Source organism: Hyaena hyaena, unplaced genomic scaffold, assembly GCF_003009895.1.
Source record: "Hyaena hyaena isolate Hyena2069 unplaced genomic scaffold, ASM300989v1 scaffold_93, whole genome shotgun sequence".
Classification (NCBI taxonomy): Eukaryota; Metazoa; Chordata; class Mammalia; order Carnivora; family Hyaenidae; genus Hyaena; species Hyaena hyaena.
Window position 1 is genome coordinate 1,410,331 of NW_024080724.1, and position 14,898 is coordinate 1,425,228.

The following is a 14,898-nucleotide window of genomic DNA, read 5'->3' on the forward strand; positions in this document are numbered from 1 at the left end:
AGTATGCCTCAAGTAGAGAGCAACAAGAGTCTTCGAGGCAGAAGGGTTCAAAAAGACATGTTCAGTGCTCTGTAACTAAGACTGACACAGCTTGGGGCGCCTGGGTGGCTTAGTCGGTTGAGCGTCCGACTTTTGCTTAGGTCATGATTTTGCAGTTCGTGGGTTCGAGCCCCACGTCGGGCTCTGTGCTGACTGCCAGCTTAGAGCCTGGAGCCCATTTCAGAGTCTCTATCTCCCTCTCTCTCTGACCCTCCCCTGCTCACGCTGTCTCTCTCTCTCTCCTAGAAATAAATAAAAATATTAAAAAAAAAAAAAAGAGTGACACAGCTGGAGGGTGTGCGGGAGGCAAGGCTAGAGAAACAGATTGGGGCAACCACAAAAGGGCAGGCTATGGAGTCTGGACTTCATCTCACAGTCTGACTGGTGGCTAACTTTTTGGGTGGTATACACTCGTTAAAAGAACTTGATCACATGCTTCCAACATAACTACATGTAATGTGAACATAAATATTACACATAAGTGTATATATATAATATATACTGGCCCATTGGCAATCTACGTGTTATGTATTAGTAAAGCATTAATTCCGTTTCCATTTAAGATAAATATTTACTTTTCCTAACCAATGAACCATCTTGTGCACAGACTTTTAAGACTTGCACTGTGGCAAATGGGAAGAAATTGAGGTTTGTAATCCATAAGTAACATGAGTGGGAAGAATTACAGAAAGATCACTCTGGTGACACTGCAGAAGATATAGTGAAAAAGGCAGAGAATCTAAATTCAAAGGATCAGTTAAGGGGCTGTTTTAAGACATGAGGAGGAAGGGGGGCCTGGCTGGCTCAGCTAGTAAGGCATGACACTCTGGATCTTAGAGTTATGAGTTCAAGCCCCGCACTGGGCACAGAGCTAACTTTAAAAAATAAATAAATAAATAAATAAATAAATAAATAAATAAATAAATAAAAGGTATGAGTAGGAAGGCATGAACTATGCCAGATGCCCTACAGATAAAGGAAAAGGGACAGATGAGACAGAAATTTAGGAGGCAGAAGTGATGTGCCTTGGGGGCTGCTTACAGGATGAGGGGGCAAAGGGAAGACAAACATTAATGCTCAGGTCCCTAGATGCATGATGCAGTAGACCAGCAGACCCTGTGTGTGGGCTGAAGACAGAATGATGCATTGATTTAGGGACTTCCAGGCAAGATACCTCAGGGCTATCCAGAAAGTATTTGGAACACAAGTCTGGAGCTCAAAGGCTGAAGGCTGAAGCAGGACATACAGATTATCAACCTGTCAGGAAGAGGGTGGTGTCACCAAAATAAAGATGGTTTACACAGCTGTAAGAATGAGAATGTTTCAAGAGGTGTGTGTAAAGGAAAGTGAAGTGAGGACAGAATCCCAGGAAACACAAAATGTAAGGCGTAAAGGAAGATGGCCCAGTAGAAGGACACAGAGGAATAGACGGTTGATGGCAGCAAGAGGTGGTACAGGAATCCAGACAAGTAAGGAGCATAAAGCAGCATGGGCTCCAGGAAGGTCAACCAGGATTCAGAGTGAAAAGAAGTCACCAGAGTTGGTAAATGAGTTCTGTGGTACCTTTACTGAGAATGTTTTCACAAGAACAGCTACTGTGATGAGCAGGGACTGTATTTCAGGAGAAAGGATAAATTCCTTGGCTGTAGCTCACCTCCCTGTCCATCCCAACACTAAGTCATAATATACTAAAAAAGTAACTTACCAAATATACAGCTTCATTGTAATTGTTTGCTTTCAATGATTCTTTAAGTTGTCGAATCATAGCTTCTACAAACTCTCCACCGAAGTTGTAATTCCTGGCATTCAGCAGTCCAACTAATGTTGTATAAATTGTCAGCTTCTCAGGTAACAGACGTGCACTGATTTGAGAACCCAGTACAAGAAAACCCCAAAACAATAGCATTATGTTAAGGTGCTCAATTCCATATTATGCAAATCTTTTATCATTTGATTAACTTTGGAACAGGATTACTTTGAGCTGTGTTTTTAAAACTACTTCAGAAAAGACATAAATATTGAGAGGAGTTGCAGACATGCCCCTGCAATTTTTCATTTCAACGCTAGTTTGTTAATCCAAGAATTAAGAAAGTAAAACATTTTAATTATAAAGTTATCAAACTAATATAAATATAAATAATGCTAGACCAGTTTATCTTCCAATGGATTTAGGGGACTCTTACTGCAATCCTACAGAAAATGTTACCATGGTAAAACATCTGGTGAATGCTGGGTAAAACACATTTCCTTAATGCAGAATCATTAAGGGGGAGATGAAGCACTCACCATTTCTAAACTTAGCTAACCAAATGTCACAGGACCAAAATTCTACTTCCAGAAACACTATTCTAGTTGCTTAGAAAAAATTCAGAACTAAAACCACTTTCAGCTAAGTCCCTATCAGTTAAATTGCTGAATGTCAACATGGTACTTGGATACAGTAAAATTTCTTTACAACCCAGATTGCTTACTTCCAAGTGTGCAAATTTTCATTATAGTTATTTGAAAAGCAAGGAAGAGGATTACAGTAAAAAACCTTTGGAGAAAGCAAAGGTTGCTTCCTAACTTAGATAGGCTTTAGAAATTATCTCAAAAAAAAAAGCAAACAGGAGCTCATGTTCACTCAGATTTTGTGTTTGTGTTTTCCCAAGGTGCCTAGCAGAGTGTAAGAGACAATTTAGGAAAAAGAAATACTTGTACTGATAGCAACCTTCCTCTCCAGCCGCCAAACCATGGTTTCCATCACAGTTTAAGCATAAATCTACTCCATTCTAATAAATGCTTCCAAAACAGAAGGTATTTTAATCTTCATTAGTCATTTCTTAGTCTAAGGACAGGTCTTCCTGAATATGAACTGGATTTGTTTTAAAAACTATAACCCAAATTATTTGTTCTTTATGAGGTTAAAATGAAATCCGCTGGTAACTTTGATTTGCATGCACATTTTTAAATTTCAAAAATGAGCTGTCAGCATTATTTAATTAGAACATTTGAAATAGTAACTTATAAATCATCTTCATATTTGAAAATTTAAAATATCTCATAATTTATAACTTCATGTACAGTACAAAGACCCATTTTATCTAAAAGTCATAACTACTTCTTTGCAGAGTATATAATTCATAGTGATCAAGGTCTATTTGAGAGATGAGAAAATCTAGATTAATTCCACCACTGGCAGAGACTGTTTCATGATTCCATATGAGACTTTTCCTATTTCAATTTACTCACAGATTAAATAATATTTGTTCTTGCTAACCTAAGTCAAAGAAAGAGTATGTCCATTAATAGCTTCAAAAGCTTCTTCGGTCTTCCTAGAAGGACTATCATTTAAGTGACCAGTTTCTGAATTTATTTAGTACTCCTGGTTAAAAATACTGGGGTGCCTGGGTGGCTCAGTCAGTTAAGTATCTGACTTTGGCTCAGGTCCTGATCTTGTGGAGTGTGGGTTAGAGCCTCGCATTGGGCTCTGTGCTTACAGCTCGGGGCCTGAAGCCTGCTTCGGATTCTGTGTCTCCCTCTCTCTCTGCCCCTCCCACATTCTGCTCTGTCTCTCTCAATAATAAAAAATAAACATTAAAAAATTTAAAAAAATATATTTACACAAATTAAACTCTACATATTGTATATATTTAAGTGCATATGCTTAAAAGAAAATCTCTGAATGTGAAAGTGTCTAATTTCTCACTTAAAAATAGTCAAATGATTATAAGGTCCCAATAAACAAAATGTTAAGGAAAATGCTCAGTTTTAGTCCTTTTTATCTCTCAGATTCACCAAACTTCATTCCATTTGTGTAAGTTTCCCATTAGAAGGAAAGCTAATGAAATACATGGAATGTAAACACATCTTCTGAATACTCCCAAAGCATTTAAGAGTAGATAATACATTATCACCTGGATTCATAAATCTTTTGCATACATACACTGTACAAAGAAGCCTTAAGATCTTGCTCTTGTAGTTAGGAAGGTCAGCTTCTAAAACACCAGCCAAGCCTTCTAGGTTGCTCTCCAGAGAGCAGGCACTCTGTGGAGGACAGCATATTAAATATCTGTTAGGTACTCAGCAATTAGTTAAAATTTTCTAAGTGATCATAAAAAAAGTTAAAGTCTTATCTATATAAGGCACTATGACAGGTTTAGTATAAATCAATTGGGGTAGTACTGTTCTTTAGAAATCCATAAAAAGAGAATGAATGAAAATTTAAAAGCAAACAGTCCAAGGTAGCAGAATTAGACATGTGAGGACATTATTGGTTCTTTCTTATCTCTGTAACTGATTCACTTAATATAAGACTCTCAGCAAATTACCTCAAGTAACCAGGACTTGTTTGGTTCTTCATTTATAAATTGAAAGGATTTTTCCTTAAGGTATTTTCCAAGATTCACATTCATATTCTATGAAAATTACTAAAAACATTGAACTCTCAATTATCTGTATCCCACGGGTTTTGATATGCATTTATTTTGGGATACAGATTGCCTACAACTCAGATCACCAAGTGTCAGCTGCAGAAATCAATCAAGCAAAGTCCATTACAACCCTAAGCCCCTCACAGCATGTGCCTATGGGGCACCTACCTTTTCTCCTACTTTGCATATTAAAGATTCCAAATGATCTTCAGTTTCATTTGCATCAGAGGTCTTTCTCCTTTTGTGAGGCTGTCCCCCTGTTTCAACAGTGTAAAAAAAGAAACATGACGTGATGAATCTGGTATCACAAATTTAACTTTTTAACTGCTCTAATCTCTTTCCTACCAGAAACCCTACTTTTTACACACAGAAGATCTTAACTGACCTACTACGTTTCAGACTGGGCTAGAGTCACCAAAGATCTCCACACCCAGAGACAATATAATAACTCCAAGAGGCATGAGTTATGTTCAATTTTGTGTGAACAGTGCCCCATGGAGATATGCAATGCAGCAGTCCCATCCACTTCTGTGACAGGCAGGAGCGGTGCCTACCAGGTCCTAACCACCGGTAGTTAGAATACTCTCTGGACCATTCATGTACTGCTACTCCCATTCTTTAAACTGAACTAATCTTCAGCTGCTTGGTCTTAAAGCCTCTTAGTGCCAGTAGTACTCATTATTCTAATAATGAAAACCAGGTTGAATGGTTTGGAAAGACTCGACTTGGGGGGAAATAAAGGAAAATGTCAAAAGATAGAAAAGGGAGCCTAAGACATTAGGATTCCTCACTAGTTTTACAAGTGTTTGAGCTTTCAACTCTTTAATTAATAATAGCTTTGGTTCTGTAGAACATGCAGCAGTAGGGTAGAGTCCAAGTAATGGGAATTACAATATATACTTTAGTCATGGGCACTGTATCAAATAACTGGTGAGGGAAAGTATATGTTTTATGATTCTCTACTTTAACTACTGGTCTATTATGTTCAAAAACGGTATCATTCACAGAATCTTAAAAAAAAAAAAAAAAAAAAAGATCTACCACATTGAAATCATTGCCGATCACCTATCTGTCCTTTGGGTTGCTGCAGAACTCAAGGTGAACAAACTACAAATTAAACTTAGGTACTGGACTCTTTATTGTTTAGACTCTTGCTGTTAATAATCTCTTACCATTCTGCTCAAAACCTTAATACACATACCTCGTATCCTTTTGTGGAATAATCTATGGCTTAAAAATCTGAAGTTACCAGTGTTAAGTGCAGAACACGATGTTGGTAAACACAACACTGGCCAGCCTCCCAACATAATTCAATTTTGACTTCTGCCAATTAGATTATCAGGACAGCATGTGGGCAAGGAAGCAATGGTCTGTAACAGGGCTGGGGATCTGCATTAATAATGAAAATCTGGATATAGGGTTACCCAGGAGTAAGTTAAATAGAACTTCAATCTTCTCCAGACCTGTGGAGCCAAAGGAACTGAACCATTTTTACAGAATTCATAATCACTCACTTGCCAGTATAACATCTGGCTTGAAATATATAGTGATTCTCATAAAACACCGTTCCTGGCTATTCTAAACTTGGTGTTAAAAGTGTCTCCAATGACTGAAATGATCTTCAAGTACCACTTGAACTCAAGCTGAATAAAACCATTCTATTACTATTCAGATAGGACCTGATGGGAAGTATTATAAAAGGCCACAGGGTAAATCACCAGGTGCTTGACCCCGACTTCTTATTTATCATTATGATCTGGCTTAAATAACAAATATAGTTTTGAGAGGATAATGTCATAAAAAATAACACACATGCTGTGTGACAGCTAAGATATCCAGAAATATCCGCCCATGTAAAGTGGACATGTGTGACAATGGAATCCGTGACCTTGATTCTCAAGGAGGCACAGGATCTATAAAGCTTCTACACCAACTTTCATAAAAAAGGTCTTCTGTTTCCAGGATTTATTCACTGAAAAAACTGCATATTCAAGGCAATGTTTATATAAGCTGTCAGCCAGGATGTTAAAATAGCCTTCTTCTAGAGCAGTGGTTCTTAACTGGGTGAGATTTTGCCTCCGCTCGGGACCACGTGGAAATCTCCGGAGACATTTTTAGTTGTCACAACTGGGGGAGTGCTCCTGGCATCCAGTGGGTAGAAGCCAGGGATTCTGCTAAACATATTACACTGCACAGGACAACTCCCAACAGCAAAGACTAATCCAGCCTGAAACGTCAATAGTGCTGATAATGAGCAACTCTGTTCTACAAAGTAGTATATACTAATAGTATCCTTCAAGACCAGATTTCTGGTAAGGTTGGGGAAATGCAGATGCTGAAACTAGCTGAATAAGAGCACCTTTTTGGTTTTTATGATTATTTTTTCTAACTTTTAACTACCATTTCCTTCCTTCTAGCCCATCTACTCTGCCAGCTTTTTATCTCACATCCCACCCTCCATATCCTCCCTAAATTAACTACCCAGCTAGCCTGTTCCCAAATTAATTTGGAATAATACCCCAGTCTTTAAAGCAACCCTCCCAGACCCTCTTGTAACCTTAAAAAAGGAAAAAATAATGCTGTAGGACGAGAAGATGGGATTTCTGAAGAAAAACTAGAAAGTACAAGTACATAGTCCTCCCTGAACTGCAACTCTTAGTTTCTCTCTTCCCATTTTGACTATATCAAAGGACAAGTTTTGTTTAGAGAATAGAAGAGGCAGAACATATTAAGAAGATATGCCCCACTCTCACCTGAGATACGAGAGGATTTGAAGGTGGGGGTGGTAAAACTATAGACACAGGTGAACTCATAGACAGTAACAGGATATTAACTTAGAAGATAACCTGGGTACACAGAATAAAGCACTTCATTAGGGATAAAATGTGAGGAATTAGCTTAATGTTCTCACATACGCTCAAGAAAACATATCCAAGGTAGCTCCCAGAGCAAGAATACATTTGATATTAAATGTAGAAGTTTTTACAATATAGATTCAAGTTACGTATTGCCACTTCGCCCTGACAGCCTTGGCTAGTACAGAAGGGAGAAGTGGGTCTTTATTAAAACCCATATGAGGGGCACCTGGATGGCTCAGTCACTTAAGCAACTGACTTCAGCTCAGGTTATGATCTCAGGGCTCCTGAGTTCGAGCCTCACACTGGGCTCTGTGCTAACAGCTCAGAGCCCAGAGTCCATTTCAGATTCGGTCTCCCTTTCTCTCTGCCCCTCCCAGGGTCATGCTCTGTCTCTCTCTCCTTCAATAAACAAACAAACAAACACACGCTAAAAATAAATAAAAACCCAACCCATTTAAAAGGATCTTCATACACCAATATTTTTTTTCCCCTGTAAGGTGATCCTAACTTTATAAGGATACACTATACTCATCTCGTATCTTTACTTACTATAAAAACCACAAGATGGAAAACAAAGACCAACCCCGCAAAAGACAAAGTAGCAAAACCAACAAGGTAAAAGGGAAAAAAGTACATTGCTTGATCTTGCAGGCTTAAAGCAGGGGTGACCACCATGCCTGTAACAAACTACACTCTTCCTTGGAGTAACAAAGCCCTTCACTTCTAATTACATTTTTTCTATAGTGAAGTTAAAAAAGCAGTCACGGTCTAAAAGACAAGGACCAAATTCTAAGTAGCTTAATAGGGAGTTAATATGGGCTTTTGGCAAAGATTATGGATAATATAAATACTTTCTTAGAAGAATAAAATAAACAATGAACTGAACAGCTATTACAGGCATATCCTGTAATAACTGAAAGGCTTCAGAGACATTCTTAGAGATTCTAAGAAATGAGTTAGATTTTGCAGTGGACCAGTCTCCACACACATTAATTTTCCATTTAAGACTTCCCTTTCCCTCTCTATTAACTGAACTCCAGCTGAACTTCATTGGTATAGTCTCTTATTTCCCTGGATCCTGAAGCTCTGGCCTCAACAAAGAGATACAATTTTATTTAAAAAAAATTTTTTTTAACAATTATTTTTGAGAGACAGAGTGAGACAAAGCACGAATGGAGGAGAGGCAGAGAGAGGAGACACAGAATCTGAAGCAGGCTCCAGGCTCTGAGCAAACGTTCAGCACAGAGCCTGATGCGGGGCTCAAACACACGAACTGTGAGATCATGACCTGAGCCAAAGTCGGACCCTTAACCGACTGAGCCTCAGAGATACAATTTTAAACTGCCCTTTATGAGCTGATCCTCTGCTACCTATCTTAGGTATCTTAGCTCCTACAACTCCCCCCTCAGCCCCTCCTCACCCTGGCCAACTCTGCTCCAGCACCACTGGCCTCCTTGCTTTCTGCGAACATGACAGGAATGCTCCAGCCTTAAGTCCTCTGCATTCAGTTCCCTTTTCTTAGACCACTGCTTTTCCCCATACAGCAGTCTGGTTTGCTCCCTTACTTCCTGCAAGTCTTCAGATCAGATGCCATTCTCAGTGAGGCCCTCTCTGATCAACCTACATAAAACAGCAACTCCACTCCAACAACAGTCTCCACCCCCTTTACCTGCTTTTTTCTCCATAGCACTTGTCACCATTTGATACACTGTTTTATCTGACTGTGTTCTGTCTGTAAAAGGAGGCTTCATCTTTATGTTGTCCACTACTGTATGCCAGTAGTTAGGACAGTGCTTGGCACTGGTTAATTTTTGTTGAATAAATGATATCTTGCGAAGCACATGAAAAGTCACAGCAGTCAGTGACTGATAAGAGCTGACAATAATCCAGAAATGCTGATGTATCTGCTTAATTAGGACTATTATAATTCAGCCTGTTTTAAAATAGTCTTCTCTCACATTTAAGTATCTACTAGTTCATATCTTAAAGAAATCAGTAGATGATTAACTAGGAAATTCAGATCACTGTTTAGGGTAAACCGTAGCTGACTGTTACCCAAGTTGTGGCAATTCATAAAAGTTCCAGATTCGGTATAGTATCTAAGAGGAACTATGAACTGCCCCTCTACTACTAAATAATGCACCATAGTAAACTTTAATTTACTCTTTATTTTACTTCTTTCTGTTATTCATTCTATGGTTTCTGCACCAAGACCCAAATGGACCATGATTTACTGGCTGCCTGGTATTAAAAGAAACTAACTCCCAAGAAAGTTATGCCACCATCACAATAACAAAAGCAGGGGCACCTGGGTGGCTCAGTTGGTTGAGCTTCCAACTTCGGCTCAGGTCATGATCTCAGGGTTCGTGGGTTTGAGCCCTGCATTGGGCTCTGTGCTGACAGCTAGCTCAGATCCTGGAGTCTGCTTTGGATTCTGTGTCTCCCTCTCTCTATGACCCTCCCCTGCTCTCTCTCTCTCTCAGAAAGAAAGAAAACATTAAAAAATTTAAAAAAAAGTAATAAAAGCAAAAGTTGTTTTTCTACATATTCACATTCAATTCTCCAGGTTGCCCTCTGGAAACATTTTCTCTCCCTTTAAGGTGAGAAGTGAGAAGAATGGAGAACAGAAAGTATGAGGAAAGCAAAGAAAATGGGAAAAACTTTAAAAGACTCAATTTCCCTGAATCCCAAGCGAGCAGTTCAGGCATTAGTTTTTGATTAATCAAATTCAAAGCATAGGGAAGCTGTATTTTCTGCGCCCAGTACATACGTTATGCAAAAAGCCTCATGTATTCAACAACAACAACAAAAGTCTAAGCACGCAACAGAGTAACACCTGTGTAGTGAAGACAACCGCCGACTTGCTTGCACTGGTGTCTAGCCACCGCAGGCTGTCTCCCCGTGTTTGTCACACTAACACTCGGGGCCCTTAGGTGTCAGATAAGGCCAGATCAGAACATCCTCTCAAACTATTCCTTAGCAGAAATCTGATGTTTCATTGTTAAAACTAAAATCATGAGGGGCGCCTGGGGGGCTGAGTCAGGTAATCATCCGACTTTGGCTCAGGTCAGGATCTCACAGTTCCTGAGTTTGAGCCCCGTGTCGGGCTCTGTGCTGACAGCTCAGAGCTCGGAGTCTGTTTCAGATTCTGTGTCTCCCTGTCTCTCCACTCCTCCCCTGCTCATGCTCTCTCCCTCTCCTTCAAAACAATAAATAAACATTTAAAAGAATTTTTTTAAATGAAACTGAACACATGTGATTCTGCTCCTACTCCCAAAGGCCCCAAGATTCAAGGCGAGGAAAATGTTAGTGAACAAAATTAATTTAAAAATTTCTTCTATATTTTTTTCTTACATTGTTGACATCTGCCAATACTTGTCACCTCCTAAGCATTAACAGATGATAAATCATGTGGTATTTGTTACATGTATTACCTCATTTAACCCTCACAAACTCAGAAGAGGTACCCAACACACTTCTTTTTACAGACTAAGGTTTATAGAGACAATAAAACCTGGGCAAGATTCTGAAATAATGGTGGTCTAGCTTTGAACTTAAATCCTCTGATTTAATCAACACGCCACACTCTTTTTAAACAGCAATACAGGAGTACATAGTAAGAGAATTCCTTAGTTTCTTTCTTGGTGGATGTGTGCTCTTGGCGGATTTCTGTAAGGTAAGCACCTTTCCCTGTTTTTAACTAGCAAGATTACCCTTGGTTTTTATGGTGGCAATGCCAGGATCCCCAGGATCGCAACCATCCAAATGAACAGCCAGCCACCGATCTACGCCTCTGAGAGCTCTCCGGGGAGTTTTCCAGCACTCCTCTTTCATGAGGGAAATACCCTTGCAGCCAGCTCAAAATCTAACGTAACGACGTGCATCTGTTTACTGGTGACCTCGTGAGTACGGAGGAGACACAGCTTGCTTTCCCTGCCGTTTGAAAGAAGGCAAACCAACGCATGACCCGTACAGCAGAGCTCAGACTGCGACTCATCAGATCTCCCACTCACCGCTTTGTTCCTTCCCTTCTGAGGGCCCTTTACAGGTGCAGTTTGAGGGTCAAAACGAGTCACTGAGACTAGGGGTCCCTCCCGGTCATTGTGCCCAAGAGACGGCCGCACCGACCCAGGTGTACATCCCTACTCGACGGTACTAAGGACCAAATCGTGAAGAGTCCTTAGACACTGGAGAGGTCCACCAGGCCGACGACTAAAGGAGTTGGGGCGGAGGGCAGCAGGGGCTTTCCAGAAGTCGCCCGGCCACATTCCCGCTGTGCCACCCTCCTTCGCTCCGTGGCTCCGCGAACGCTCCCGGGCTGGGGTGGGGGAGGGCTTCCCGTCCCTTCCCTCGAGCCGTCGGGACCTCGGCTCCCGCCAGGGCGCGGCCTCGGCGGCCCGGCCGAGGGCACTCACCGTCGTTCTCGTCGCTGTGCCGCCGCCGCGACATGCCGCACGCCGAGGCGCTGCTTAACCGAGAAGCCGGGCGGGAAGAGCGGCAGGAACTGTCCGACCGCCGGCCGGTGTGAGGACTGCAAGGAGGCGCGCGCAGAGGCCGGTGCGCAGGCGCACTCGCTCGAGACGGGTCCCGGAAGCGCAGGCAGGAGAGGCTGCGGAGTGGGCCTGGCTGGCTCGGGTGCTAGAGAGCGGGTGTCTGGGACCGCACCAGGCCGAAGGCGTCCGGTCTGCACGCAACCGCCCCCTCGAGCTTCCTCCGCCTCTCGGCGGCTTCCTTCTCCCGCCTTTCGCTAGAAGTCCTTCCGGGGCCACGCGGAAAGCACCGCCTCTTTAGCCAGCTTGAGGCCACCGGCCGTGAGCCAAGCCTAGCGGCGGCCGGTCCACAACACACCCTGGAATCCCCGCCTTAACTTCAGACCCTCCCTGGAGCCTCGCAGTCTTTCTTCCCGGCGGCCCTTTCGCTAACAGCCTCGAAGACTTCCGGGGCGAGGGCAGGTCTCCAGTGTGCCTTCCTCCGTAACCTCTAGGAGGGGGGCTCGTGAAGGTTTTTGGGACGGTGCGCAGTGACGATTCCTAGGCGGAGACGGTTCTATAAAGAAAGATCTAAGAAAGAACTAGGACTGGCGGGTGCGTGCTCTCTTTTCTCCCACTTCCGGGCCTTTGCCTCGTCGGGAAAGCTGGGAGAAGCGATTGGCCTGGCCCGGCGCCCAGGGTGGGGCCGGGTGGGGGGCGGCGCCGCGCTTGTGGTCCCTGGGACTGGAAGACCTGTCAGAGCCCGAGCCCTTCTGCCGCGGGGTTACCCTCGGGCGGTCATCTTACCCCTCGCCCTTCTCGGTTGTCTTTTAGGAAGGAACAGGTGATTGCTCCAGTCATTTCTTCAGTGGTTATTGTGTACCCATATACGTGTATGTATCCCCTGCCCTGACGTCTCCGATGAGTACCGCACCTACTCATCTATCTGACTGCCATATTTCACTCTTAGGTCCTAACCCATGCCTCTGGGTTAACCATTTCAATGAATGGCACCTTCCGTCTGATTGCTTAATTCAAAAATGTAGGTAGGAGTCATTCTTGGGTCCTCCTTTTCTTTCACTTCCTACGTAACAAGTCTGTCTGTAAACCTTGCCACCTCTACTTTGAAGACACATCCAGAATCAGACCACGTTACTCCTTTGTTTACAACTCTCCAGTTACTTTGCATTGCAAACTCTATACCCGGACCTACAGAGTTGTGCTCTCTAATCACTATACTCCATCCATTCTGACTTTTTTCCTGTTTCTCTAATAAGACAAGCTTGTTCCCACTTTAGGAATTTATACTGTTTCCTTTGCCTGAAGATCTCTGTTCCTAAATCTGCATGATGGTCCTTGTTATTTAGGTCTCAGCTCAAATATCAGGTCCTTAGAGAAGCCTTCCCTGGCTACCAATCACTGTTTTATTTCGTTCAACAAATAAATTGTGTTTACTGATAGTTAGCATCTCCTGTAGGCCAGGCAGTGTTCTACATGCCAATTATGCATAAGTGTACAAAGGAAAACCCTTGCTTTCTTGGTGCTAGTGATCCATTCTGGAATGAACAAACAGTACAATCAGAGGAGTGATCAAAGGGATTATAGTAGATGAGATGAGAGGCGGTGAGAGGGGCTTCCGAGGGACTTTGGACTTTGTTAGAGTATGTTGAGAAGCCTTTGGACTACTGTTTAGTAACCTTTCTGCGGTGGAGGGCAGTTTGGCTACTGCAGTAATTCAGTCAAGAAATGATGGTGGCTTGGGGCACCTGTGTGGCTCAGATTAAGTGTTGGACTTCAACTCAAGTCATGATCTCATAGTTCGTGAGTTCAAGCCCTGCATCGGGCTCTGTGCTGACAGCTCGGAGCCTGGAACCTGCTTCAGATTCTGTGTCTTCCACACTGTCTGCCCCTTCCCTGCTTGCACTCTGTCTCTCTCTCAAAAAAGAAATCAACGTTAAGAAATTAAAAAAAAAAAAAATTATGGTGGCTTGAATGGGACTGGTAGTATGTCTGTTTGGACAAGATTTGGCCACAGGAGTGATTTTTATATTTTGTATTTCTTCTGTTTATTAAAATGGGGCTTTCCGGGTTGTTACTTCGTCTAAGGAACAGAATTTGGACAGGCTCTAAAATTAGAGGACAAAAAAAGACAAATTGTTTATAATTGAAGTCTAGCACACAGTTTGGTTGATTTTGGTTGTAGCTGGTGCTTTTCAGGCATAATTTACCTTAAATGTTTGCAGGGTTTACCCCCTAATTTAGGTGTCTGCTCAAATGCTACTGGCTCAGAAAGACTTTACCTATTCATTGTTTTAAAGAGCCCCTCCATCACTCCCAACTCCTTACCCTGTTTTTTGTCTTCGTGACCCTTTTCCTATCTGACTTTTTTAAAGGGGAGTTGGAGGGAGAGGCAGAAGAAGAGGGAGAGAGAGAATCTTAAGCAGGCTCCGTGCTCAGCACAGAGCCTGATGGGGGGCTCTGTCTCATAACCCTGAGATCATGGCTTGAGCCAAAATCAAGAGTTGGATGCTTAACCAATCTAGGCGCCTCTCCTACGTGACTTTTTAAATTTAATCGATATATTTGTTTGTTTACTTTCTGTCTCTCCCTACTGGAATGTAAACTCCAAGAAGGCAGAGACTTTCTTTCACTGCTCTATTCCTATTGTCTAGAACAGTGCCTGGCATAGAGTAGGTGCTAAATAAATATTTATTGAATGAGTGACTGAATGGATCGATGGCCTGGGTTGCTGGGCCCATGCTCATTTGCCTGATTGATTAGCTTCAAGTTTACCTCAAATAGTAACCAAAGACTGACATTGTTGTTTCTGCCTTGCTTCCTAGGAAACCGTTAACTAAAAGGAATCTGTCACTACTGCAACCAAACCAGATGCCTTCTTTCACTTCACCAGACCAAGAAGACGACCTGGAGGCCTGTGTTTTAAGATTTTCAGACCTAGATTTAAAAGATACAAGGCTTATCAATCCCAGTAGCAGTCTCAAAGCAGAGTTGGATGTCAGTACAAAAAAGAAATACTCATTTGCCAAGAAAAAGGTAAAACTGCCTCATTGCTGTTTATGCTTCAGGGTCATGAATATAGAGTTAGTTCAGATGCATCCA

The 14,898-nt window shown here is 42.1% G+C and overlaps 2 protein-coding genes across 6 annotated transcripts in view; one reads left to right on the plus strand and one right to left on the minus strand.

Moving 5' to 3' along the window:
• Positions 1–12,089, minus strand: part of NCBP1 (nuclear cap binding protein subunit 1) — a 37,982-nt gene extending 25,893 nt beyond the window's left edge. The window contains exons 1-4 of the mRNA XM_039234755.1: positions 11,725–12,089; positions 4,620–4,708; positions 3,965–4,065; positions 1,745–1,901 (exon numbers count right to left, since the gene is read on the minus strand). Coding sequence (XP_039090686.1) covers positions 1,745–1,901; positions 3,965–4,065; positions 4,620–4,708; positions 11,725–11,758 — 381 coding nt within the window. The 5' untranslated portion in view covers positions 11,759–12,089. The remainder of the gene's footprint in view (positions 1–1,744; positions 1,902–3,964; positions 4,066–4,619; positions 4,709–11,724) is intronic.
• Positions 12,090–12,223: 134 nt separating this feature from the next.
• Positions 12,224–14,898, plus strand: part of TSTD2 (thiosulfate sulfurtransferase like domain containing 2) — a 34,200-nt gene continuing 31,525 nt past the window's right edge. The window contains exons 1-3 of one of the 5 annotated variants that reach the window (XM_039234756.1): positions 12,232–12,393; positions 12,613–12,671; positions 14,622–14,832. In XM_039234756.1, the coding sequence (XP_039090687.1) occupies positions 14,668–14,832 (165 nt within the window). In that variant the 5' untranslated portion in view covers positions 12,232–12,393; positions 12,613–12,671; positions 14,622–14,667. Of the gene's footprint in view, positions 12,394–12,612; positions 12,672–14,621; positions 14,833–14,898 lie in introns of those variants that run through there. The other 4 variants (XM_039234759.1, XM_039234758.1, XM_039234760.1 and 1 more) reach the window with 4 other exon arrangements.